This window comes from Pongo abelii, chromosome 1, assembly GCF_028885655.2.
Source record: "Pongo abelii isolate AG06213 chromosome 1, NHGRI_mPonAbe1-v2.0_pri, whole genome shotgun sequence".
Taxonomy (NCBI): Eukaryota; Metazoa; Chordata; class Mammalia; order Primates; family Hominidae; genus Pongo; species Pongo abelii.
This window is the reverse complement of record NC_071985.2, coordinates 207,296,064-207,320,534: the sequence shown is the minus strand read 5'-3', so window position 1 is coordinate 207,320,534 and position 24,471 is coordinate 207,296,064. Positions and strand designations below refer to the sequence as shown.

The 24,471-nt window shown below is 55.0% G+C and overlaps 1 protein-coding gene across 5 annotated transcripts in view; it reads right to left on the bottom strand.

Annotated features, from left to right (window-relative positions):
• The window catches only part of CRYBG2 (crystallin beta-gamma domain containing 2), a 40,212-nt gene extending 15,741 nt beyond the window's left edge, over positions 1 to 24,471 (bottom strand). The window contains exons 1-16 of one of the 5 annotated variants that reach the window (XR_008516384.2): positions 23,914 to 24,471; positions 20,457 to 20,520; positions 19,313 to 19,402; positions 18,021 to 18,760; positions 7,558 to 10,666; positions 7,066 to 7,113; positions 6,867 to 6,979; positions 6,574 to 6,703; positions 3,083 to 3,222; positions 2,150 to 2,276; positions 1,812 to 1,847; positions 1,330 to 1,466; positions 1,045 to 1,171; positions 633 to 772; positions 398 to 524; positions 130 to 162 (exon numbers count right to left, since the gene is read on the bottom strand). Coding sequence is in view for 4 of the 5 variants with exons in the window: in XM_054539580.1 (XP_054395555.1) it covers positions 130 to 162; positions 398 to 524; positions 633 to 772; positions 1,045 to 1,171; positions 1,330 to 1,466; positions 1,812 to 1,847; positions 2,150 to 2,276; positions 3,083 to 3,222; positions 6,574 to 6,703; positions 6,867 to 6,979; positions 7,066 to 7,113; positions 7,558 to 10,666; positions 18,021 to 18,760; positions 19,313 to 19,402; positions 20,457 to 20,520; positions 23,914 to 24,026 (5,274 nt within the window). In the remaining variant the exon portion in view is untranslated. The remainder of the gene's footprint in view (positions 1 to 129; positions 163 to 397; positions 525 to 632; positions 773 to 1,044; positions 1,172 to 1,329; positions 1,467 to 1,811; positions 1,848 to 2,149; positions 2,277 to 3,082; positions 3,223 to 6,573; positions 6,704 to 6,866; positions 6,980 to 7,065; positions 7,114 to 7,557; positions 10,667 to 18,020; positions 18,761 to 19,312; positions 19,403 to 20,456; positions 20,521 to 23,913) is intronic. The other 4 variants (XM_054539580.1, XM_054539594.2, XM_054539587.2 and 1 more) reach the window with 4 other exon arrangements.

The window sequence follows — 24,471 nt, the reverse complement described above, 5'->3', positions numbered from 1 at the left end:
GGAGGCAGAGAGGGGAGATGAGGGGAAAGGAGGGCGATGGAGTGGGGCCGAGAACAGCGGGGAGGGGAGGGGTTTGAAACGAGGGGAGAGACGTGAGCCCAGCGGCTCCCTGCGGAGTCCCCGCCTTACCTTTGAGACGAAGTGCAGATCGTGCTCCCCGACCTGAAGGGAGGGACCGAATCGAGAATTAGGGAGGGTGCGGGCCCCTAGCCTCGGCTCCTCTAGGTTTCAGTACTGCCCACCCCGCGGCCGCGCCCTCGGCCCCGCCCCCTTCCAAGGCCCCGCCCCAAGCGCCCAGGCAGGTCCTCCAGCCCTCTACCTCTGCGTGTGGGCGGGGCGCACCCGAACTCCAGGTCCCGCCACCGGGGAGGCCCCGCCCCCCGCGGCCGGCACGCACCTGTAGGACCGGCTGCAGCGAGGCGAGGGCGCTGTTGCCAGCACCCCAGTCCTCGCAGTTACGGTACACGCCCTTCTCCAGCACGTACTGTTCCCCGGAGAAGCCCACCTCCTGGTAGGCCACCCACCTGCAGGAAGGGCGGGGCGCGGGTCAGCTGGGACGGAGCCTGCACCTCTCCTGGAACCGCCCCCGGCTCGCCCGGGCCCGCCCCGCTCCCGGAGCCCGGGTCACTTACACGCCACTGAGCACGTGGATGGCCTGTGTGCTGGGGCCGTGTTGCACCAGCTCCACATCCGGCAATGCCTTGCTCACCTCCACGCCGTGCCCCTCGAAGTCCATGGCCTCAAATAGCACGACGGCCGGGTCCCCGAAGTCCTGGGTCCCCAGGGACAGTCAGGTCTCTCCCGCCCACAAACCGAAACCCCTGGGAGTGCCCAGACCCCAGGGTCACAGCCCACCCGGGGAATTAGGGGTGAGGCTATCAGTACAGCCTGGAGAAGAACAGCAGGGGAAGAGAGGCTAGACCTCTGGGAACACTTCGAGGGAGAACACGGAGAGGGGGTACAAATTCTTCCCTCCACAAACTGTACTGGGGGAGGTCTGGCTGTGGCCAGAGGCAGAGGGATGGGCCAATTGCCTTTGCTTACCGTCCGGATGACCCGGAGGGAGGTCAGCAACTCGTCATAGCCTCCCCAGTGTGACCAGTCTGGGTATTCCCCCTCCTCCAGCAGATACTGGTGGCCCCGGAAGCCCTCCTTCTCGTAGCCCACCCAGCTGGGAAAAGCAGGAGGATGGACAGGCAGGTTCAGTCATAGGAGGCCCATGGATGAATGAGACAGCTGTCCCCACCCCTACACAGCCCAGGTCACTCCCCACTCCCAAGGGTAAAGGCCAGAGGTGATGAAATAGAAGGAAGGGTCCTGAGTTCTCACCAGCCCCCAAGAACTCTCAGGGACCCCACAGAGGCCAGGTGGGGGCTCTGGCTGTCCTCTGGCTGCTGAAGGTTGTAGATGTCTCGGCTCACTTCCCAGCTGCGGCCCTGAAAGCCTGGGGCCTCATACACCACAGCCTGGGGGAAAGGGGCTGTCAGGATAGCGGGGAGTCATCTGGACCCAAACACACCCAGCCAGCTCAGGAATGGCTCTGCCCAGCATCAGGCCAATGTGGCATCCCCCAGCCCTCCCACCTCCTTGCTGAACTCCATCCCTTACCCAATTCCTATCTCTACTCCGACCTCTGACCTTCTTACACATCAAAAGCCAGTTCCCAGGGAGCCCATCAGGTCCCATCCCCCCAGACCCCGCTTCTGGCCCCCAGTGCCCTCCTCTCTGGATTTCCTGCCCAGACCACGATAACCAAACACCTGCACCCCACCACCAAAGGCCCTCTTGGGCTCTTAAGCCCAGACTCTTACCCTGGGCTCCCCTGGCTTCTCCACACTTGGGCAGCCCTGCAGAGGAGACAGAGCTGAGACACCAGCCCAGAGATGGGAAAGACAGATGGGGCTGCGGATCTAGGATTTTCCTGATCCCGAGAACTCCAACCCCATGTCTTCCCTCTTCCCCCATCTCTTAGGTTAATCCTCCCTCTCCTCCCACTCCCATTCCCAATAGAAGCTCCCAGGAAGCAGTCTCCAAGGGTTGCTGTTTTACATTTCATCCCCCATCCCTTCCCACAGACTGCAGGACCAGCTACTTGGGACCAGGGACAGAGCCTAGACCTCCTGGCCTGTGAGTGTGCCCTGTTCTTTACCAATCTCATGGGCTTCAGGGAGCCCACGCTAGGGTCCGATGTGCCCCAGGCCTCTGAGGTGGGGTACTCTCCAGGTTCCAGGATGTAGGGAGTGTCTTCAAATAATGGTTTGGGGTACAGTAGCCACCTGGGGGAAGGCAGAGAGGCTGCTGCACCCCAGACTTCAAGGGATACAGATTGGTGGGCGGGAGGGAAGGTTTAGAGGGGAAAAGGAGGTTTTCCGCGGAGGTTCCCATCAGTCCCGTATAATCTCTTGCAGTAGCCACATTGGTCTCCCTTCCTCTGGCTTTGCCTTCTCTAATTTCACACAGCAGCTGGAGCATTTTTCTCTAGCATGCATGGAAAACTGCTTCAACAACCCCAGTAGTTCCCTGTTAGCCTCACAATAAAGCCCGGCTATGCAAAGAGGCTCTGCAATCTGGCCTCTTCCTTCTCCCTGGGCCTCAGTTCTTCCCACTTGTTGCTTACACCGGCTACACTGAAAATTTGAAGCTTAGCTCTCTCCTCTCTGGGCCTTTGCATGTGCTATTCCCTCTGCCAGATATACTCTTTTCCCCATTCCTTCAATTGACAAATATTTAGAAGCATCTGCTCTGTGCCAGACCCTGCTACAGGCATCAGGGATACAGTAGTGAACAAACATACACAATCTCTGCCCTCATGGAGCTTAGATTCTTAGCCAACTCATCCCAGCATGGTGTCTCCTCCTCCAGGAAGGTTTCTCTGAGTTCCACACTCTGCCTCTGATGGTATGGTGTTTTTCTGTGCTCCCTCACCCCAAAAATCTGAATTGCTATTGTCTGCTTACTTGCCTGTCCCCACCAGTGGACTGAGCACTCCTGAAGGCAGGAACTGTGTTCTGTCACCTCTGTGTCCCCAGCACCCAGCACAGTGAATGTCATATGAGGGGATTCTAGAATAGACCAGACTCACAGTCCTGCAGAGACGGTGGCAGATGCCACCTGCAGGGGCTTCTCCAGACCCTGGGAATTCTTCAAGGCCTCTGTTAGCTTCACTTGCTCCCCCTTGAGGCCCTCCTCAGAGAAGAGGCTGATTTCCGGGGTGCTGTAGTCCTGTGGAAGGAGGGGGGAAATTAAATATATATAAACAGCCGGGCGTGGTGGCTCACACCTGTAATCCCAGCACTTTGGGAGGCCGAGGCAGGCAGATCACCTGAGGTCAGCAGTTTGAGACCAGCTGACCAACATAGAAAAACCCGGTCTCTACTAAAAATACAAAATTAGCTGGGCATGCCTGTAATCCCAGCTACTGGGGAGCCTGAGGCAGGAGAATCGCTTGAACCTGGGAGGCAGAGGTTGCGGTGAGCCGAGATCACGCCATTGCACTCCAGCCTGGGCAATAAGAGTGAAACTCCGTCTCAAAACAGAAAAAAAAAAAGAAAAGATATATAAACAGCCCCCCTTGGACAACACCCCGCTTCCCCAAGTCCATTTATCCCAGGCTCCAAATAGCTTCTGAGAAAACCTTTGTAGCCATTCCCCCAGAGACCAGGAAAGTGACTAGGGTGGTCTTTGCAAGGTCAGCCAAACAAGCCTGAGACCAAAGCCCCTGCTGGTCCCTTGCTGAACCTTTGGGACCTGGGACAAAAGTTCCCGGGAGAACCTGCAAAGTGCCAGGCCCATAGCCCTGCCTCTGGGTAGCCTGACTTCCAGCCTGGTGGGAGGATGAGCAAGATGGACAGCCACTTCCTGAGTTCCAACTTTGACTGCTTCTTTAGGTACGGTTCCTGCCTCTGTCTAGACTGGCTTTGCCTGCACGTCATCCCAGGAAGCAGCAGATCCTCTTTGTATTCTGAGTGTTTCTTCCCCACCAGGACCATTTTCATTTACTCATTCATTCATCAAATATGTACGAAGCATCTACTGCATGCAAGGCAGTGTGCTAAGGTCATGTCCTACCCTATCTCATTTAGTCCTCCCAGTGGGCGTTATTCATCCAGTCACAGGTAAGGAAAGTGAGGCTGGGAGAAGTTAAGCAACCTGCCCAAGGTCACACAGCTTGTAAGTAGCAGAGCAGTATAGTTTTTGTTCACTGTTGCAACCCAGCACCTCCCATGTGCTTGGCATATAACAGGCGCCCAATCAACGCTGAATGAATCAAAGGAATCCAGAAACATCTGACTTCAAAGCCTTTGCTTTTCTCTTGTAGTTGTTACCTCCCATATGAAGATGAATTTATTGTCAGAAGTTCACAATTAATTGTCCACAAACATTTGTGTGTTTCTGGAGAGGCTTTGTTTTTTTTTTTGTTTTGTTTTTGTTTTTTTGTTTTTTGAGACGGAGTTTTGCTCTTGTTGCCCAGGCTGGATTGCAGTGGTGTGATCTTGGCTCACCGAAACCTCTGCCTCCTGGGTTCAGCGATTCTCCTGCCTCAGCCTCCCAAGCAGCTGGGATTACAGGCACCTGCCACCATGCCCGGCTAATTTTTTGTATTTTTTTTAGTAGAGACAGGGTTTCATCAGGTTGGCCAGGCTGGTCTTGAATTCCTGACCTCAGGTGATCCACCTGCCTCAGCCTCCCAAAGTGTTGGGATTACAGGCGTGAGCCACCATGCCCAGCCTCTGGAGAGGCTTTGAAAACTATCCCCTCCTCCTGGGCCACTGTCCTAGTTAAGCCTAATGAGCACTCATCATCTCCTACCAGGAAGATTGCAACAGCTCTGGACTCAGTTATTCATTCTTTCATTAGAAACAAAAATCAGGCCAGGCGCAGTGGCTCACACCTGTAATCCCAGCACTTTGAGAGGCCAAGATGGGCGGATCATGAGGTCAGGAGATCGAGACCATCCTGGCTAACACGGTGAAACCGCGTCTCTGCTAAAAATACAAAAAAAAAATTAGCTGGGCGTGGTGGCAGGTGCCTGTGGTCCCAGCTACTCGGGAGGCTGAGGCAGGAGAATTGCATGAACCTGGGAGGCGGAGCCTGCTGTGAGTCAAGATCGTGCCACTGCACTCCAGCCTGGGCGACAGAGCGAGACTCTGTCTCAAAAAAAAAAAAAAAAGAAACAAAAATCAAAAAATCAAACAAACCAAAAGAACCAAAATGCCTGATAGACACTGCTTTTAGAGTCATTGCTCTTCCTTCTGGTATCAAGCTTAATTTTGAAATTAAGCTTGAAATTAAACAACAATGTTGTTGTTTTCACAGCACAGCACATGAAATTATAATTTTTTTTTACTCTTGTTGCCCAGGCTGGAGTGCAATGGCATGATCTCAGCTCACTGCAACCTCCGCCTCCCGAGTTCAAGCAATTTTCCAGCCTCAGCCTCCCCAGTAGCTGGGATTATAGGTGCCCACCATCAAACCTGGCTAATTTTTGTATTTTTTAGTAGAGCCCATGTTGTCTGGGCTGGTCTTGAACTCCTGACCTCAGGTAATCCCCCAACTTGGCCTCCCAAAGTGCTGGGATTATAGGCGTGAGCCACTGCACCTGGCTTTTGAAATTATAATGTTAACTTTTCAAACCACACAGCCCTTCCTCAAAAATCAGAGGTGCCCCTGGCTGGAAATCACAGCCCTTCTTGGTCTCCCTGCCTCCAGGATCCCTCTTTTTTCCACCTGGCAGCCAGTGGGATGTTTATAAATCCCTAGTCTGGCTATATGGCATCCCTGCTCCAAACCCAATCCTCATAGCCTAGCTTGACTGTAAGTCCTGAAGGGCAAAGAGATCTCCCCCCACTGCCTATTGCCTGGCACCGGTGCCTGGCATATATTAGACATGAGTGAGCATCTGTGAACAAATGAATGAGCAAACATGCCTGGCACCTCGGGTCTGACTGGGGGGTCTGCACGCTGGCCCCTGGGGGGCAGGTAACCCCCACGTCCACTCCTACCTTGTCTCTGCTGCTCTCTCCCCTTCCTGCTTGAGCATCCACTCAAACTTCCCCAGGCTGCTTTCCCAAGCTGAGCTTGGCCTCTTGCCTGGGCCCCGACTCCTCAAGCCAGGCTGCCCATTCCCCAGAATCTCTTTCTTCCCCAGTCAGCTCCACGGTCAGGAATCTACAGACCAGTCCACATTAAGCCCCTCTGCTCACTACCCTATAAGATCTCTGCCAGGAATTTCTTTTGAAACGGAGTCTCACTCTGTTGCCCAGATTGGAGTGCAGTGATACAATCCAGGCTCACTGCAACCTCTGCCTCCCGGGTTCAAGTAATTCTCCTGCCTCAGCCTCCCGAGAAGCTGGGATTACAGGCGCATGCCACCACACTCGGCTAATTTTTGTATTTTTAGTAGAGACGGGGTTTCACCATGTTGGCCAGGCTGGTCTCCAACTCCTGTCCTCAGCCAATCCACCTGCCTTGGCTTCCCAAAGTGCTGGCATTACAGGCGTGAGCCACTGCTCCCGGCCTCAGGGATTTCAACTCTAGGCACTTGAGGCCATCTCCCACCTCCAACTCACTCACCCAGACAACCCTCCTTAGGGAGCCGATGCCTTGGGGACTCCACTTTGTCCCTGGGGTTCTGAGTTCCACGTCTCCTTCAGGCAGGACCAGCTTCTGACCCCGGAACTCTGGCTCTTCATACAGCACCCAGCTGTGGGCACAGAGATTCCAGGGTCACAGATGGTGAGGAGGATGTGCCCAGGGCTGCCGGGTAGCTGATGGGGTTTCTCCCAGGCTGGCCTGGTCACTCCTCACTCCCCTCTGCACGCCCCCAGGTTCACAGCCAGGTGCCTTGCTGGGCACTCCCCACTCACCAGCCTCGAACTACCCTTATGGAGGCTACGGGGGCCCAGCCTGAGGCATCAACAATGTCTCCCCAGACCTCCCTGCCACTGCCTTGGCAGCCAGACTCCGAGAAGAAGATCACCTGAGAAGGCACAGAAGCGGTCCTCAGGCCCTGACCCCAGGCCCCTGCCTCCTGCTGCCCCCACCCACTTGCCCCCACAACCCTACCTTTCCAGGCCTGGTGTTCGGCTTGCCCTGGGTCTTTAAGGCTGGGCTCTGAAACGGAGGCAGGTGATAAAGAAGTCCTGTGGGTCACCTCTTTTCTGCCTCCCCACAACCTGCCATTCCAAGGATCCCACATCCTCCCTATTAACCTCCAACCCCAAGGAGCTGGCGCATAGAGGGTTCTCACACTTGTTCCCAACCCCCAGGGGCTTCATCACCCTGTCCCAGGAGCTCGGTGCTCATCACCCGCCTTCCTCAGCTCCCAGGATCTTGGAGCCCCCACACCCTTTGGAATCCACAGTACAAACCTCCCACAGTAAGGATAGGGAGATTGAGGCCCAGAGAGATGTGGCTTCCACAGGTCAGCTGAACCAGACTTCAGACAGAAGCCTCTGCCCCCAGACTCTGACTCCCAGCACCACTCTCTTCACACCACCCAAGCCTTGACCCAGGTGAGGCCAGGCACCTCCTTTGCCCACCCGAGGCCTCACTTACCCACCCCTCCAGGGGCAGGGAACAGGCAAGCTTCTCCGTTGGGGATGGTCTTTCACTGCAAAGCAGGGGCAACTGTCCTGGCACCTTCCTGAGCCCCGGTGCCCCATGGGGCTGCAGAGCAGATAGTTTTGTGCCCAGTGGTTCCGGGGTGGAGGCCTCCTTGGTGGCAGGCACCAGACTGCCGAACAGAAGGCTGCCTCCGAGACGGGAAGTGGGCCTGCTGCCTCCCTGCAATTCCAATCCCAGCTCTGAGTGGGGGCCCTTGGTTCCTGCTACATGCTTCTTCATCATCTCCAGAGGAGAGCAGGAGACCTGGGTGGGTCTGGCAGGGTGGAGGTCTCTGGAGGGGCTGGGCCCAGCTTTCTCCTGCCTGCGCTGGAGCTTCTCATCATCACTCAGATAGGGGTTCTCTGGTTCCTCCTCCTCCTCCTCTTTCTCTTCCAGTGAAGGCACCTCCTGGGGGCCAGGGCCCAGCACCCATGGCCCCGGCTGGTCCTCCTCAATGGCAGGCAGTGTGGCGTACATGGAAAGGTAGGAGGAGCGAGGGGCTCGTGGCAGCCGGTGAGTGCGGAGGATCTCAGGGGGCTCCATGCTCCGCAGGGTATCCAGGAATATCTCCAGGTCAGCGGCCAGGGCCACCTCATCCTCCTCCCTTGATGTCTCTGGGCACGTCTTGCCCTCGGTGGGATCAGAGACAAGCTGGGACTCCGTGCTGGCCTCTGCTCCTGTTGGCACTGGGGCAGGGGTGCCTCCTGGGCTGGGGGACACCCTGTCCACTGAGGAAGATGGGGCAGGGAGAGCAGCGGGGTCCTGCACAACCTCTTTCTGGGTGAGAGATGAGATGGGGCTCCCTTCAGAGTCCTGGACCCCCTTATCCTGTTTGGGGAGTGAGGTAGCAGGAGCAGTTGGGCCTTGAACAGTCTCTTCCTTGGTGAGGGGTGGGGCAAGGCTGCCTGCAATACCCTGGACAGCCTCTTTTTGGATGCTAGTGCTGCCTTCTGGGCCCTGGACAACCTCAGTTGACTTGGGGGACAAGGCAGCAGGAGCACCGGACCCCTGCACCACCTCCTTCTGGGTGGGAGATGAGGCAGCAGGAGCACCGGGGCCCTTCACAACCTCTTTCTGGGTTGGGGACGAGGCAGCAGGAGCACTGGACCCCTGCACCACCTCCTTCTGGGTGGAGGATGAAGCAGCAGGAGCACCGGGGCCCTTCACAACCTCTTTCTGGGTGGGGGATGAGGCAGCAGGAGCACCAGGGCCCTTCACGACCTCTTTTGGGGCGGTGGACAAGGCAGCAGGAGCACCAGACCCCTGCACCACCTCCTTCTGGGTGGGGGATGAGGCAGCAGGAGCATCAGGGCCCTTCACAACCTCTTTCCAGGTGGGAAATGAGGCATCAGGAGCACTGGGGCCCTTCACGACCTCTTTCTGGATGGGGGATGAGGCAGCAGGAGCACTGGACCCCTGCACCACCTCCTGGGTGGAAGATGAGGCAGCAGGAGCACTGGGGCCCTTCACGACCTCTTTCCAGGTGGGGGACGAGGCAGCAGGAGCACTGGACCCCTGCACCACCTCCTTCCGGGTGGGAGATGAGGCAGCAGGAGCACCAGGGCCCTTCACGACCTCTTTCGGGGTTGGGGACAAGGCAGCAGGAGCACCGGGGCCCCGTACCACCTCCCTCTGGGCGAAGGGGAGGACAGGGACATTTTCAGAGTTCTGAACAAACTTATTCCTTGGGGATGATGGAGCAGAAAGACCTCCTGGGCTGGGGACATCCTTCCTTCTTGTAGAGGATGGAGCAGGAGGTTGTCCAGGGACTGTCACATGCTCGCTCCTCACCATGGGCAGGACGGTGGCAGCAGGGGGGTCCACGAGCCCTTCCCTTTTTATAGGGGGCAGAACAAAGGGAGTGAGCTGGGCCCTGGGGTGAGTGGGCACCACAGGCTGCTTTGCAGGGTGAGTTAGGCCCGGAGAGGGGACATGGGTCTGGAGTCTGGGAGAGGAGGGGACAGATGCTTGACCCTGAGAAGTCTGGAGAGGGAGCTCAGTGGAACTGGGGGCTCCCAGCACCTGCTGGAGCTCACAGGCCCTGGCATCCGGGGCTCTGCCCTGGTCTCTGTCCGGACAGGCTGCAAGGGCATCCTGATTCTTAGGCAGGGGAGCACTGGCTGGGATGCCTGTAGAGGCCAGGGCAGAGCTGTCTTTAAGCTGTGCTGTCCTGGTCTCAGGCAGCTGCCTCAAGGCTGCCCTCACTGTGCTGCCCAGACCTGTGCTCCTTGGCCTGTCAGCCGTGGGCCTGGGCAGGTGGCTGGCAGGGGGGCTGTGTCCAGCAGGCACGAGGTTACTTAGCACTTTCACAGCCTGGCTGCGGCTGGGCGAGCCTGGTGGGGAGCCCACCACCACTGGCGGCACCATGCGGGCGACCTGACGGCCCCGTGGCAGGGCCTCACCTGAGGACACTGGCCTCACAGTCACAGAGCTGCTCACCCGCCGGTCCACATGACCTCCCACCACCGTGGCAGTCCGCACAGTGCATGTCACTCGGTATTCCTCGAGGCTCCGGGAGCTACCACTGGTGAGACCTACACCTGGGTGGGGACTTGGCTCTCGGGGCCCAGGCAGGGGAACCAAAAGCTCAGTCCTGGCCATAGCTCCCACACGTGGGGGCTCAGTCCTGGGAGCTTGGCGGCTGCCATCACTCTGGTCCACAGCCTCCTTCAACCTCCCCTCAGGCCTTTTCTCCTTGGGAGGTGGTATGTACTTCTTGGAAAAGATGGGTCCATGGCTCTGGAAGTTCTTGGAGCCAGCCGTATCCCGAGGGCCCTGGCAATTGACAGTCTCTTCTTCCTGTGTTGCAAAGCCATTGACTTCCTCTCGACGGCTGAACTCAAACATCTCCTTCTGGGGGACTTCCATCTGGGCCCCTGACACCAGGGACACCTTGTGAAAACCATGTTTGATCTCTTCCTGGGCAGGGGGCCGCTGCCGCCATGTCAATGTGGCACTTACCACTCGGGCCTTGGCCTGGGCCGTGGGCCCACCTGCCTCCTCCATGTGGGGCCCCGGCAACCTGTCTGGAGGTGTCCTTGTCCCACTGTGGTCCAGCTCCCTGCAGAGGAATAAGAGAGATGAGGGTCAGAGGGTGGTGAGAGTGGCTTCCCAAAGTACGGAATAACCACCCCTACCCAGGTCAGGCCAGGAACCTCAGGCAAATAACCACCCCTACCCCGGTCAGGCCGGGAACCTCAGGCAAATCGCTTGGCCTGTTGGGTCATTGCTTTCTCATCTGTGAAATAGGCATGGTAGTCTTAGCTCTGATTTGGTTGATCAGAGCCCCTCATCCATCCCTCTCCCTGACTTTCAGGTGATTTCCTAGGTCAGGGTCCTTCAAAGGTGAAGCTGAGGCCTGAGCCCAGAAGGAGAGAAAAGGAAGAAGGCAGAAGGGAAGACGCAGCTGACCCACAGGTCTATGGGGGGGGCTGGGACTCTGCCCACAGAGCCCTAGGTCTAGTCCCCCAGGAGCTGAAAACTAGAAAGCCGAAAACTGGGCAAGCGTTGTTCTAACTCTGTTCAGGAAAGATGGGCTTTGGCCTTAAGCAGAGCTGGGTTCCTTAGCTGCTCACTAACTGGCCATTTCTCCCCTTCAAGCATCCGGGTCCTCAGCCACAAAACTGGAGTCTTGCCAGAGTCCAGTAAAAGAAACAACGAAACCTCCCCCCGCATTTTTTTGTCTTTTTTTTGTTTTGTTTTGGTTTTTTTTGAGACAGGATCTCGCTCTGTTACCCAGGCTGGAGTACAGTGGCGTGATCATAGCTCATTGCAGCCTCGAACTCCTGGGCTCAAGTGATCTTCCTGCCTCAGCCTCCCGAGTAGCTGGGACTACAGGCACACGCCACCACACCCAGCTAGTTTTTATTTATTTATTTATTATTTTTATTTCTATTTATTTATTTATTTTTTGAGACGGAGTCTCGCTCAGTCGCCCAGGCTGGAGTGCAGTGGCATGATCTCGGCTCACTGCAAGCTCCACATCCCCGGTTCACACCATTCTCCTGCCTCAGCCTCCCCAAGTAGCTGGGACTACAGGCGCCCGCCACCATACCCGGCTAATTTTTTTGTATTTTTAGTAGAGACGGGGTTTCACCGTGTTAGCCAGGATGGTCTTGATCTCCTGACCTCATGATCCACCCGCCTCGGCCTCCCAAAGTGCTCGGATTACAGGTGTGAGCCACCGTGCCCAGCCCCAGCTAGTTTTTATTTTGTATTTTGAGGTCTTGTTATGTTGCCCAGGCTGGTCTCCAACTCCTGGGCTGAAGTGATCCTCCCACCTTGGCCTTCCAAAACATTGGGATTACGGCTATATGCCACTACTGTGCCTGGCCTAAATTTTTATCTTTTTATTTTAATTTATTTTATGAGACTGAGTCTTGCTCTGTTGCCCAGATTGAAGTGCAGTAGCTCACTGCAGCCTTGAACTCCTGGGCTGAAGTGATCCTTCTGCGTTAACTCTCCAAGTAATTGGGACTACAGGCACATGCCACCACACCCAAAATGCTCGCCTTATAACCTAAATTGCTGGCTCATCAACTTTCTGCTGTCACCTTGGAGATTTGTGACCAAACGTTAGCAGGTGTGCACACATGTGTACAGGCATGAGCACCTGCTGATGGTCTCCAGAGCACAGGGGCAGGTCTGTGTGCAAGTGTAGGTCTAAATGGAGCCTCTCAGAGCTGGGGGCAGTGGCTAACACCTGTAATCCCAGCACTTTGGGAGGCAGAGGTGGGAGGATTGCTTGAGGCCAGCAGTTCTAGACCAGCCTAGGTGACATAACAAGACTCTACAAGTCTCTACAAAAAATTAAAAGAATTAACCAGCATGGTGGTGTGTGCCTGTAGCCCTAGCTACCCTGGAGGCTGAGGTGGGAGGATCACTTGAGCCCAGGCTGCAATGAGCTATGATCGTGTCACTGCACTCCAGCCTGAGTGACAGAGAGATCTTATCTCTAAGAAAAGTTATCATTATTTTTTGAGATGGAGTCTCGCTCTGTCGCCCAGGCTGGAGTGCAGTGGCACGATCTCAGCCCAGGTTCAAGCGATTCTCCTGCCTCAGCCTCCTGAGTAGCTGGGATTACAGGCATGTGCCACCATTCCCAGCTAATTTTTGTATTTTTAGTAGAGATGGGGTTTCACTATGTTGCCCAGGCTAGTCTCAAACTCCTGACCTCAAGTGATCCACCCGCCTTGGCTTCCCAAAGTGCTGGGATTACAGATGTGAGCCACTGCCCCCGGCCTAAAAAAAAAGTTTTTAATAAAAACAAAAATAAGGCTGGGTGTGGTGGCTCACGCCTGTAATCCCAGCACTTTGGGAGGCCAAGGCAGGCCGATCACCTGAGGTCAGGAGTTCAAGACCAGCCTGACTAAGGTGATGAAACCTAGTCTCTACTAAAAATAAAAATATCCAGGCATGGTGGTGGGCACCTGCAATCCCAGCTACTTGGGAAATTGAGGTAGGAGAATTGCTTGAACCTGGGGGGCGGAGGTTGCAGTGAGCTGAGATCATGCCACTGCGCTCTAGCCTGGGCAACAGAGCGAGACTCTGTCTCAAAATAAAAATAAAAAAAAGTAAATAAACGGAGCCCCTTGGCTCCATTAGGGCACTTGGGCTTTACAATGCACTCTTCCCTCGATTCTGTCCTCTGTGATTTTTTTCCCTACTGAAGGTTAAGAAACCAAGGGTCAGAGAAGAGGAGTGACTGGCCCAGGATGACGCGGCTATGAGGTTGTCAAGCAGGGATTTAAATTCCCATCTTCTGATTTCATAACCAGGCATCCTCCCTCCTACCCCCAGGCCACGGCTCTGGGGCATGTCCAGCTGCTCCTGTGATCGTCCTCAGCAGAGCATGTGTCACCCTCCGTCCTGGAGGGGTGGGGCCTGGGTCTTGTTTCTTTTCTGACTCTTCCTTGATGTCTCTGGGTCTCCATAACCTCCCTTACTAAATGTAGGATAATATTAACACCTGCCGAAGAAGACCATCTAAGCTTCTGCTATGGCTTGAATATTTGTCCCCTCCAAAACTTATGTTGAAACTTAATCCCCAATGTGGTAATATTGAGAGGTGGGGCCTCTAAGCAGTGATTGGGTTATGAGGGCTATGCCTCATGAATGGATTAATATACTCATGGATTAATAGATTAGTGGTTTAATGGATTAATGAGTGATCATGGGAGTAGGACTAGAGGCTTTTTTTTTTTTTTTTTTTTTTTTGAGACAGGGTTTTGCTCTGTTGCCTAGGCTGGAGTGCAGTGGCACAATCTCAGCTTACTGCAACCTCTGCCTCCTGGGCCCAAACAGTCCTCCCACCTCAGCCCGCCGAGTAGCTGGGACTACAAGCGTGCACCGCTATGCCTGGCTAATTTTTGTATTTTTTGTAGAGATGGGGTTTCACTACGTTGCCCAGGCTTGTCTCTAACTCCTGAGCCCAAGAGATCCGCCCGCCTCTGCCTCCCACAGTGCTGGGATTACAGATGTGAGCCACTGTGCCTGACCGAACCAGTGGTTTTATAGGAAGAGGAAGGGACACCTGAACTAGCACCTCAGCCCCACTGCCATGTGATGCTCTGAGCCCCCTCGGGACTCTGCAGAGAATCACCAACAAGGTTCTTACCAGATGCACCCCCTTGACCTTGGGCTTCCAGGTTCAGGTATTCCATTATAAGCAGCAGAAAATAGACTAAGCTCCCTAGGAACTCTCAGGTGAATTTCTCTGTTTTAATAGTTACAACAACAACAACAACAGCCATTTGGGGAGGGCTTACTCTGCCAAACACCTTGCTAAGTGCTTTAGATTCATTGTCCCATTGAAGCCTCAGAAGAATCCCAGGAGCTTGAGACCTCATAAAGAATAAATTATTAATAAATTAGATCATACCTTCCCATTTTGCAGATGAGATTTTTTAAATGCTCAGAGAGGTTAAGAAACTTGCTCAAAGTCACAGAGTAGCCGAATCAAGACTTGAACCCCAACCCTAAGTGCTCACCCACCATACCAAACTCCCTAATATATGTATCCTATAACTGAGTCTCTGGTTTGGGGGTTTACATTTACAGGGAGCCACGTCAGTCCTGGAGGGCGTCTCCACCCCCACTCCCTGACTTCCAAGCTATACTGACCAGGGCAATCCTATTCTTAGACCCCACGAACCCCATAGAGGCCAGCCTGTTCAGCCCCAGTCTTTGGGCCTTCTCCATGAGGTACCCCTCCAAGAGACCTGACTCTGGGCGGGAAATGGACCCACTGCCCCCACTCCCCTCCCCCATTTCCCATTGTGCTCCTTCCTGAGAAGCTGGTGGAATTCGGAACTTTGACCCTTCCCTGTGGCCACAGCAGTGACTCAGGTTTTATGAGGGGCAGAGATGAAAGAGACTGAGGCCCCGGGAAGCCTGACCTGGCTCCAGGACCGCTGGTGGCTATGACAGTGTCAGGGACAGGGTCCAAGGGGGCCTGGAAGGCAGAGAGGTTAGGTAGAGCCCTGGTCCTTTTCCCAGGCCAGGGCTTCCTGAGAGCAGGACACAGCCAGACACCAAAGGCTCTGGATTTTAGCCTCTCACTGAGGCCCCAACCCACTCCCCTGTCCCCATTAGGGAACTCCCTTTTTCCTCATGCGACCCCTGCCCTCCTCGCTGGGACTCCCCCTAAATGAATTTTGACGCCCTCGCCGAGCACCTCCTAACCCCTGTCCACCTGCCTCCCACTCTCCGAGCTTCCTTGTCTCTGATGGTGCTTATAGTAAATGGCAAAGCTTGAGCTCTAACTCATTCATTCATTCAATTACTCACTCATTCAATGCTAATTGCGTCAAGGGATGTGCTAGGCCTTGGCTAGACTCAACCAGAACCAGAGCCAACTTTCCCATGAAGGGTGGCATATTAAGAAACCAGGGGCCAAGGAATTAGACATAAAAACAAGGACATTTGGAAAGCGCCACAGGCATCAGGAAAGCGACAGGAGAGCAATGTTAAAGGAAGCGGCCGATCATCAGATCAGATATTGTCAATGACCTCCTACCAATCAGAATTTAACGTCTTTCTCAACCAGCCCAACCCCTGGACAACACCCCTGATAGCCAGTCATTCCACAAGCATGTGGTCATTGGCTTCTGCCTGCATACCTCCAGGGACAGGGAGGTCACCAGTTGACAGTTCACCTGCCCTGTCCCTGAACAGTCATGACTGCTAGAATGTCCTTCAGACTCTGCTGGAATGTGCCTGTCTATAGATGCCCCCTTTTGTCCTTGCTCTGAAGACATACCCCAATACAATGACCCAGGGTGCCTCTCCTGGGCCAGCAGAAGGGGCCATTCCCAGAGCCCTTTCGTCTGCAGGGCCCCAGACCAGAAGTGGATTTGTTGGCAGCGTGACCTGTGACCTCCAAACAAGGCGTGTGGAGCTGGGAAGGGAGAGGCTGAGGAGGGGGCGGGGGGAGTGTGGGAAAGAGCCTTGTCTAACCCAACAAGTCCTGGATTCTCCCCACTTACCTGTGAGTCACCCCCAAACTAGGCCAAACCAGTCCACAGGCCCACATGCAGGCAAACACATGCTGTGTCACACAGACGCAGGCACAGACACACAGACAGATACCAACACAGACCCACAATCACACAGGCACAAAGATACACCTAGATGCCTACAAAAACATACACAACCAGGGACACACAAAAACACACTCACCCAAGAAATACAAACATGCACAGGCAGTCAGAGTCACAACAGACACACAAATCACATACACACAGAAACACAGACACAATGACACACACGTGCACACATTCACAGTACACACACAGTCAGTTCACAGCCACAAGCTCTCTTCCCCTTGAAATTCACCTACCCCTGAACGTGGACACAGACGCTTGGATGCACACCTATCTTACACATTCCCACTGGCAGTCCCAGCTATGTCTCACTTCTCGACTCCCATATTTGCCAATCTTGGCCCAGAGAAACTTCTCCCAGGAAAGGGACATAGAAGGATGATGTTTCTGGAGGTCACCTGCCCCCCACTCTAAGTGAGCCCTAGCCTCCCCCCTGAGTCTGTCATTATCCACCTGGGCCCAAAATAGCCAGGTAGTGGCAGATAGAAACCACATCCCGCCAGCTAACCCTACTTCTCTTTCCCGTCCCCCTCTCCAGGGTAGCCTCCTCCACCCACCTTCCCTCTCTCTGTAGCCCTTCTCCCCCAGCCCCTGACTTCTGAGGCATCCAAGCAGGTCTCAGAGCCAGCCTGGGTCCTACATCTCCCTCTTCCTTGGCACGGAAGCAGTCACATTGACCCCTGCTTGGAGGACCCCAGCATCCCTGGTTCTGCCTTTGCTACTACAACGCTGCCCAATCCACCGCCATGGGAGCCCAGAAAACCCTGGAGCCCACACAGCAATCTCACCCAACCCTCCACTCTCTGCACAGGGCCAAAGAGGCTTCTTCCAGGCAGGATGGAGCAGTGGTTAGAGCACAGGTACTGGAGTTATAGAAATCTAAGTTCAGTTTCTAGCTCCTTCACTTTCTAGTTGACTTTGAGCAAGTGACTTAACCTTTCAGAGCCTCCTAGAATTAGAAGGCAGGGGTTGGGATTAGTCCCTACTCATAGGATGGTTGGGAAGATTAAATAAAATTATGCTTAGAAAACAAATTGCAAATGACAGCCACCCCATCATTCTTCAGCACCGTTCAAAATCCCACCCCAGGCTCATTTCCTCCTCAGGGTCATCCCTGGGAGGTTCCATGTTCATCCCTCCTTGATGAGTTTTGGGGAACACATCCTTCCACCTCTGCGTCCCCCAGGCAGATTTAGGAGAGTCATTTCAACACAAATAAATCCAGGCTTGGGAAACTCAACACCTGCTCCTTTGGCTTCCAGCGCAGAGCCAGGTGGGGTAATTATTGCTGTCACTGAGACATAATTAATAAGCATCCCTGCTATTTTGGCACCCCCAGTCTCTGGAGTTCAAAGTATATTCCTGTAACCACCTCCTCCTTCCTCATTTTCAGCTACCAAATCCTCTCAACAACTCAAGGCCCAGAGAGGTTAAGCAGCTCGCCTCAGGACACTCAGCACCTAGGCTGGGTGCCAATTCCCAGGCTGAGTCTGTGGCCTCCTGAACAGAACTGGGGAGTGGTGTGTACTGTGGAGAAGGCAACCCCCTTCTGCCCATCCTCTCCCTGACAGGCTTTCCCCTTTCTCAGATGGACAGTGGGGGTGAGAAGCAGTGGGTTCCAGGAGGTAGCCTGTGGGCAAAGGGAGAGAGAGGAAGGCAGGGTTGGAGCAGGGAGGGAAGGCAGAGTCAGCTCAGCGTCCTGAATGAATGGGCCTAGAACTGGAGAGGCCCAGGAAATAGGCAAAGTCTCAAGACAGGGCAGCCAGGCCAGTCTCCCCTCCCATCTCCCCACAGAGACCGATCTCTACTCACAGTCTGCGTGGGGACCCAGGTGTCCAGCCAGCCTGGAGCTTCTGCTGCTGGGCCGTGCTCCCCTGATGCGATTGGGCTCTCAGCTGGGGTTCCTGGGGCGGGGCTGTCCGGCACCCTGTGATGGGGCGTGGCCCCTGGGGAGGCTCCCACCAGCCCTCGGATTCCTCAGGGCCGCAGGGGGGTGGAGCTGGTTGGGCCGGTTCTTCACCCTCCTCCCCAGGTGCTTGCCTGTGTCCCAGCAGGGTGACAGTGATGTAGTAGCGGGTCCTCCTGGAAGAGGGACACATGTGTAGGGTCTGGGCAGGCTCTGGCAAGGCAGTCCCTGGGGTGGCAGGCTTGCCCTTTGTCCCCTCTGCCCTGGGGAAGGATGCAAGGCGGGGCAGCAGGGGTGCGTCTTCCAGGTTGCTGGGTGGCTCAGGCCTCAGAGGGACCTCTGAAGCTGTGGGTGGAGACTGCTGACAGGTGCAGCCTGAGGATCCCTGCTCCCCATGTCCAGGAGCAGGCCCTGGGTATGGGGGGAGCCTGGCACGAGCAGGCTCTCCTGAGGCCACTTCCAGGGCCAGGCTCTCAGGCCCCAGGGAGGCATGGCTGGCCAGGTCGAAGGTGCTGCCCACCGCTGGCCTCTGTAGGCGCCCCAGGGACTGAGCAGGACCCCCCGAGATTCCTTGTTGCTTCCAAATCCAGAAATCACCATGGCCCCCTACATGGATGTCCCATTCTGAGCAGCTCTGGCCTTGGGCCTGGATGAAAACAGAGACAGACACTGAGAGAGGCGGGGGCATGGTGACAGCTCCCCCTGCCCTCCAGGCACCGCTGGAACCTGGTACCTTCCCTGTCACAGGGAAGCTGAACAGGGCTCTGACACCAAGGTAAGCTGCCCTAGGGAGAGGCTGCCAAGGCCACCAGAGCTGGACAAAGGGACAGAGCTCTGGGAAGGCCCTTCAGCATTTAACTCACCCCTTCCCATTCTATATAAGAGGAAAGTGGGGCCCAAAGAAGATGGCGACATGACTGAGATCACACAGCAAGCCAGCGAGGGCTCCCAGCTCTCAGGTGCCACACTCCCTCCCAGGTGACAAGGCACCCAGGGCCTGGCCGGCCATGCCCCCCAAAGGCTGGGGATCCTAGCTTCCTTGCAGTCCTGAGGTGCTTCCCCGCCCTGGGGCTGAGGGCTGGGTGGGAAGGCCTGCCTCAAGTGCCCATGGCCTCCGCCCATTCCAGGCTAACAGAGAGACTGTGGCCACCTCTCTTGTACCCTCCCAGCTTAAGACAGAACACCTGGGAGGATGTACCTGGGATATAAGGGAGCCAGAGAAGAGGGTTCCCCTGAAATGGGACAACACCTGACCTCTTCTGCTGTCTTCCCCTGGGGTCCAGCCTGGCTGTGGGGATAAGAGGAGAGGGCTCAGCACCCCAGACCCAGATGGACACTGCCCCCAAAACCACCCATTTTAAAAGATGGGCTGTTTCCTTTGCAACAGAGGAGGCCAAAATTCCTCCTAGCAGGGGTCCTTGCTGCCAAATGCCTTAATTTACTCATCTATGAAACAGATGCAGCTTCTCATTCCCCAGGGGCTGACCATCTCAAGAGACAAGAGTACAGTGATGAACCTAGAGGCTTGGATCGAGGCAACCTGGAGGCTTGGGTCGAGGCAACCTGGGCTTGAATCCCAGCCCTGCTGCTTCCTATAATAGCTGCAATACCGTTTGCATTTGAGTTTCCTCATGTGGAAAATGGGTGTGATAATAACAGTACCTGCCTCCTGAGAGTGCGGTACAGATGGTACAAGATAGTCCATGCAGACGGCCCAACACATAACAAGAAGGCAATTAAACACTGGCAATTACTCATGGTATTTAAGACCCAAGAGAGACACATGGCTGCTTAAGCCACCTCCAGAGGAGGCTGCCCTCACTCCTCCAAGGGAAGAACACCTTTTCACTGTTCAGTTCAGGGCTCAGGTCCCCACTGCAGATGAGGAAACTGGGGCAGGAGGTTAAGCCACTAGCCCAGCCTCACCCCTGAGGGGCCATGCCAGGAAGTGGGGAAAAGGGACCAAAGATGGAAGGCGGTCAGACCAAAGAAGAGAATGGAGACAAGCGAGGCCCCTCTGCCCCTACATCCCTCCCCAGAAGATCCCAGCTTTAGGAAGTCACATTTCCTGAAAGTCCGGGCCCCAACCGTGTGGGATGTCCCATATCCATTACTTTATCTCCCACAACAGCCTTGAGAGTGGAGCATTATTGTCCTCATTTTGCAGAAGGGAACACTGAGGTTTCAAGGAGGGGAATGATCTGCCCAGGGTCACATGGTGGATCAGTGGCAGAGGGAGGACTGGAGCTCCGGTTGTCTGACTTGTCAGTCCGGGTTCTCACAACCTGCTCAGCCCTCCCAGAGCTCCTGCCCTCCCCACTCCCCTTTGGATTTTCTCCTACCTTGAGACTGACATTGCAGGTGGTACCCTGGGCTAGGTCAGAGCAGCTCCGGCCATCCCGAGGCCTGGGAAGGAAGCACAGGGGGAAGAGAATGAAGTAGCCTCCTCCTGTGTCAATACCATCACCCCCAGTCTGGACCCGGAAGTCCTCTCCCCCAACCTTTTTTCAGGGCCCACAGCCCAGCAGGATGAACTCCTAACACATTTTGGGGAAGGATTATGTGGCAGCCTCTTCTCTGTTCCCTCTCCCAGCTGTCCACTTCACCCCCAGAGGCAAAGAAAGAGACAGGAATGGGCTTGATTGCAAAATGGGGGCTGGGCCTGTTATGGGGCTGGAATACAGAGAAAGACAGTGCCCTGATAATGCAAAAGTTGGCCGTTTGCTGAGGCCTTCCTGTGTGCCAGGCTTGGCACTAGGCATTGTACCTACATAATCTCCCCTAAGCCTCACAGTAATCCTAGAAGGTGGATATTAGTGCCTCCTGTTTTTCGGATACAGAAAGTGAGGCCCAGAGAGGTGAAATGACTTGCTTAGACTCCGCTCCAAAGGTTGGCTGGACACCACGGCATGAATGGGGGCAAGGTGGGAAAGTGCCTTGGCTCCTCCTCTGCGCACTCCACACCCCCAGCAATCAGCAGGGGTCAGAGGCCCCCGCCTCAGTACTGGAGTCCCATTCCCAGGGCGGGTGAGAACGGAGAGCAAGTGTAGCATGGCCAAGAATCATCACTCCGGCCCTGCAGATTGCCTGAACAACCCCTCCCGGCCCTCCCCACCCCTGACTCATTTGCACCTCCAAGTCTAGAGAGGGAGGGGCAGTGCCGCCTGGGCCTATAGGGCAGGTTTCTGCCAGACAGGGTAAAGGAGGAGGGAGTGTCTTCCAGGCGGGGGCGGGCAGGGCACTGGCAGGGTGTGGACACCCCAAGGCACCCAGGCTTCCAGGCATAGGGTGACTGGACCTTCTCCTCTCTCTTTAGGATGACAGAGCAGCACAAATCCCTGCCCTCATTTTGCCCCCACCACACCCCCACTCCCCCTGGCGCAGGCTGAAGACAACTGTGCCATGATAAGATCAGAACAAATTGCCAGGTAACTGGGCAGACACACAAACACCCACGTGTGAGAGCACACCCCATGCTCTTCACGGATGTAGGACCGGGGAGCTGTGGGGCTCTCAGATTCTCAATACTGCCTTCCCCGCCTTTTGACTTGGCCTTCCACAGGATGTTTTTCCTTCTGTTTAAAACATTTTAAAGTTTTAAAAGAGCACAAGGGGCCAGGCGCGGTGGCTCATGCCTGTTAATCCCAGCACTTTGGGAGGCCGAGGTGGGCGGATCACGAGGTCAAGAGTTCGAGACCAGCCTGGTCAATATGGTGAAACCCCGTCTCTACTAAAAATACAAAAATTAGCTGGGCGTGGAGGAACGTGCTTGTAGTCCCAGCTACTCAGGAGGCTGAGGCAGGAGGATCGCTTGAACCTGGGAGGCGGAGGTTGCAGTGAGCCGAGATCATGCCACTGCACTCCAGCCTGGGCGACAGAGTGAGACTCCATCTCAAAAACGAAACAAAACAAAACAAAGCAAAACAAAAAAACAGCACAAGGGACCAGGCCTGGTAGCTCAAACTCATAATCCCAGCACGTTGGGAGGCCAAACCAAATCACTTGAGCTCAGGAGTTTGAGACCAGGCTGAGCAACATAGCCAAATTCCAACTCTACAAAAAATAAAAAGATTGGGTGGATGTTGGCATGTTCCTAGCTACTTGGGAGGCTGAGGCAGGAGGAGTTTGAGGATGCAGTGTCCTATGAGAGTGACACTGCATTCCAGCCTGGGTGACAGAGTAAGACCCTGATTCTACTTAAAAAAAAAAAAAAAAGTTAAAAAAATCAAAATAAAAAAGAGCCAGGTGCAGTGGCTCACACCTATAAACCTGGCACTTTGGGAGACTGAGGTGGGCAGACTGCTTGAGTCCAGGAGTTCGAGATCAGCCTGGGGAACATGGTGAAACCTTGTCTGTACAAAAAATCAGCCAAGCATGGTGGCACATGCCTGTAATCCCAGCTACTCAGAAGGCTGAGGTGGGAGGATCAAATGAGCCTGGGGAGGTCAAGGCTACAGTGAGATGCGATAGTGCCACTGCACTCCAGCCTGGGCAACAGAGCAAGATTCCATCTTAAAAAACGAATAAGTAAATACATAAAAGATATAAGAGCACAGGGAGCGTTCCACATTAACATCCAAAATCTTGGTACATTGATACACATATTTTTATGCTTCAAGATACTCATACACACTTATTTGATCAACCACAACACTCTAACACACACACACACACACACAAAACCCCTCAGACATTAGCTACCAGTGCATGGGCTCAGAGAGGTGAAGCAATCTGCTCAGGGTCATATAACCAGTGGCACCTACAGCTAGGAGCTGGGACCCCTGGCTTGCAGTCTGGCAGTCCCCGCAGGCAACAGAGCTTCAGAAATGTGGGCTCTGAAGTCAGACTGCCAAAGCCTGTGTCCCAGCTACACCACATCCCAGCTGTGTGGCTTTGGGCAGGTGACGTCACCTGTCTGAACCTCCATTTCCTTATCTGAATCATGTGGAATATCTGCTTCATAGGGCTGCTGTGAGGATTACGTGAGATAATCCAGGTGAAGTATGAAGCATGTGGCAAATAAAGGCTTATTGTTATTACAATCTAGAGCTACCTCCACGGGTGGGGACAACAGGGGAAAACCTCTCCGTGGCATCTAAGTGCAAATGCAGTACGGTCTCAGATGGAACCTGTCAGGTTCATGACAAAGGGATATGAAGACATCATCTGTGATGCGAGAATCAAAGTCCATAGGGAAGGGAAGAACTACAGCCTTTGCCCTTAAACTGTCTCTGTTGTCTACAGGCTGCCTGCCTGACTTAGGAAATTGTCCACATAAGTTGTAAAGTTTAAAAGACCACAGGGACCATTCCACATTCACATCCAAAATTGTGATACATTAACACACACACACGTGTGTGTGTGTGTATATATATATTTTTTTTTCTTCTTTTTTTTTTTTTGAGACGGTGTCTTGCTCTGTTGCCAGGCTGGAGTGCAGTGGCTGGATCTCGGCTCACTGCAACCTCCGCCTCCCGGGCTCAAGCGGTTCTCCTGCCTCTGCCTCCGGAGTAGCTGGGACTACAGGAGCGCGCCACCACACCCAGCTAATTTTTGTATTTTTAGTAGAAGCGGGGTTTTACCATGTTGTTTGGCCAGGATAGTCTCAATCTCTTGACCTCATGATCCGCCCGCCTCGGACTCCCAAGACACATATATTTTTATGCTTCGAGAGATACACATACACGCTTGTTTGATCACTACACTCTCTCTCTCTCTCTCTCACACACACACACACACACACACACACGGTCTAGGGCCCAGGGGCGCCCCACGCGGCCTTTCTCCATCTCTCCTCACCTATCCCGGGATGTGGCCTCCGAGGTCTCTTTCCCGCTGTGCTCCCTCCGGACCCCTAACCCAGCCAAAAGGCGGGCCAGGCAGGCCCCCGGGCCTCCGCACCGCTCGGCCATGGCGAGTGAAAGACCCGGGGCTCGGGCCGTCGGAGCACCTGACCGCCGGGGCTACCCGCATCCGCTGCATTTGCGGAGAAATGCCTCCTCCGGCCCGCCCCCTAGCAAACAGCGGCCCCACCCGCAGCCCATGCGGGCGGTGACCCGATCCAGATGCTGCCCGTGCCCTGGGGCACTCTCCAGGACCCCTAACCTCATTGTTCTCCTAGGACCGCAGACCCCAGACGTTCGGCAAGAGCTCTTGCCCCCACCCCGGGGGCGTGGTTCTCCGCCCGGTCCGCGCTACATCTTCAAGCCCCTGGAGGCGCCAGGGCCCCCTCGCAGCCCCGGGTGAGCTAGCCCAAGAGCGAGACCTGCAGGACGCCGGACAGGGAAAGTGGCCTGGGGCGAACAGAGGCGGGGAGGCGGGGCTGATCGAGCGAGGGGGCTCCCCCCAGGAGCAGGA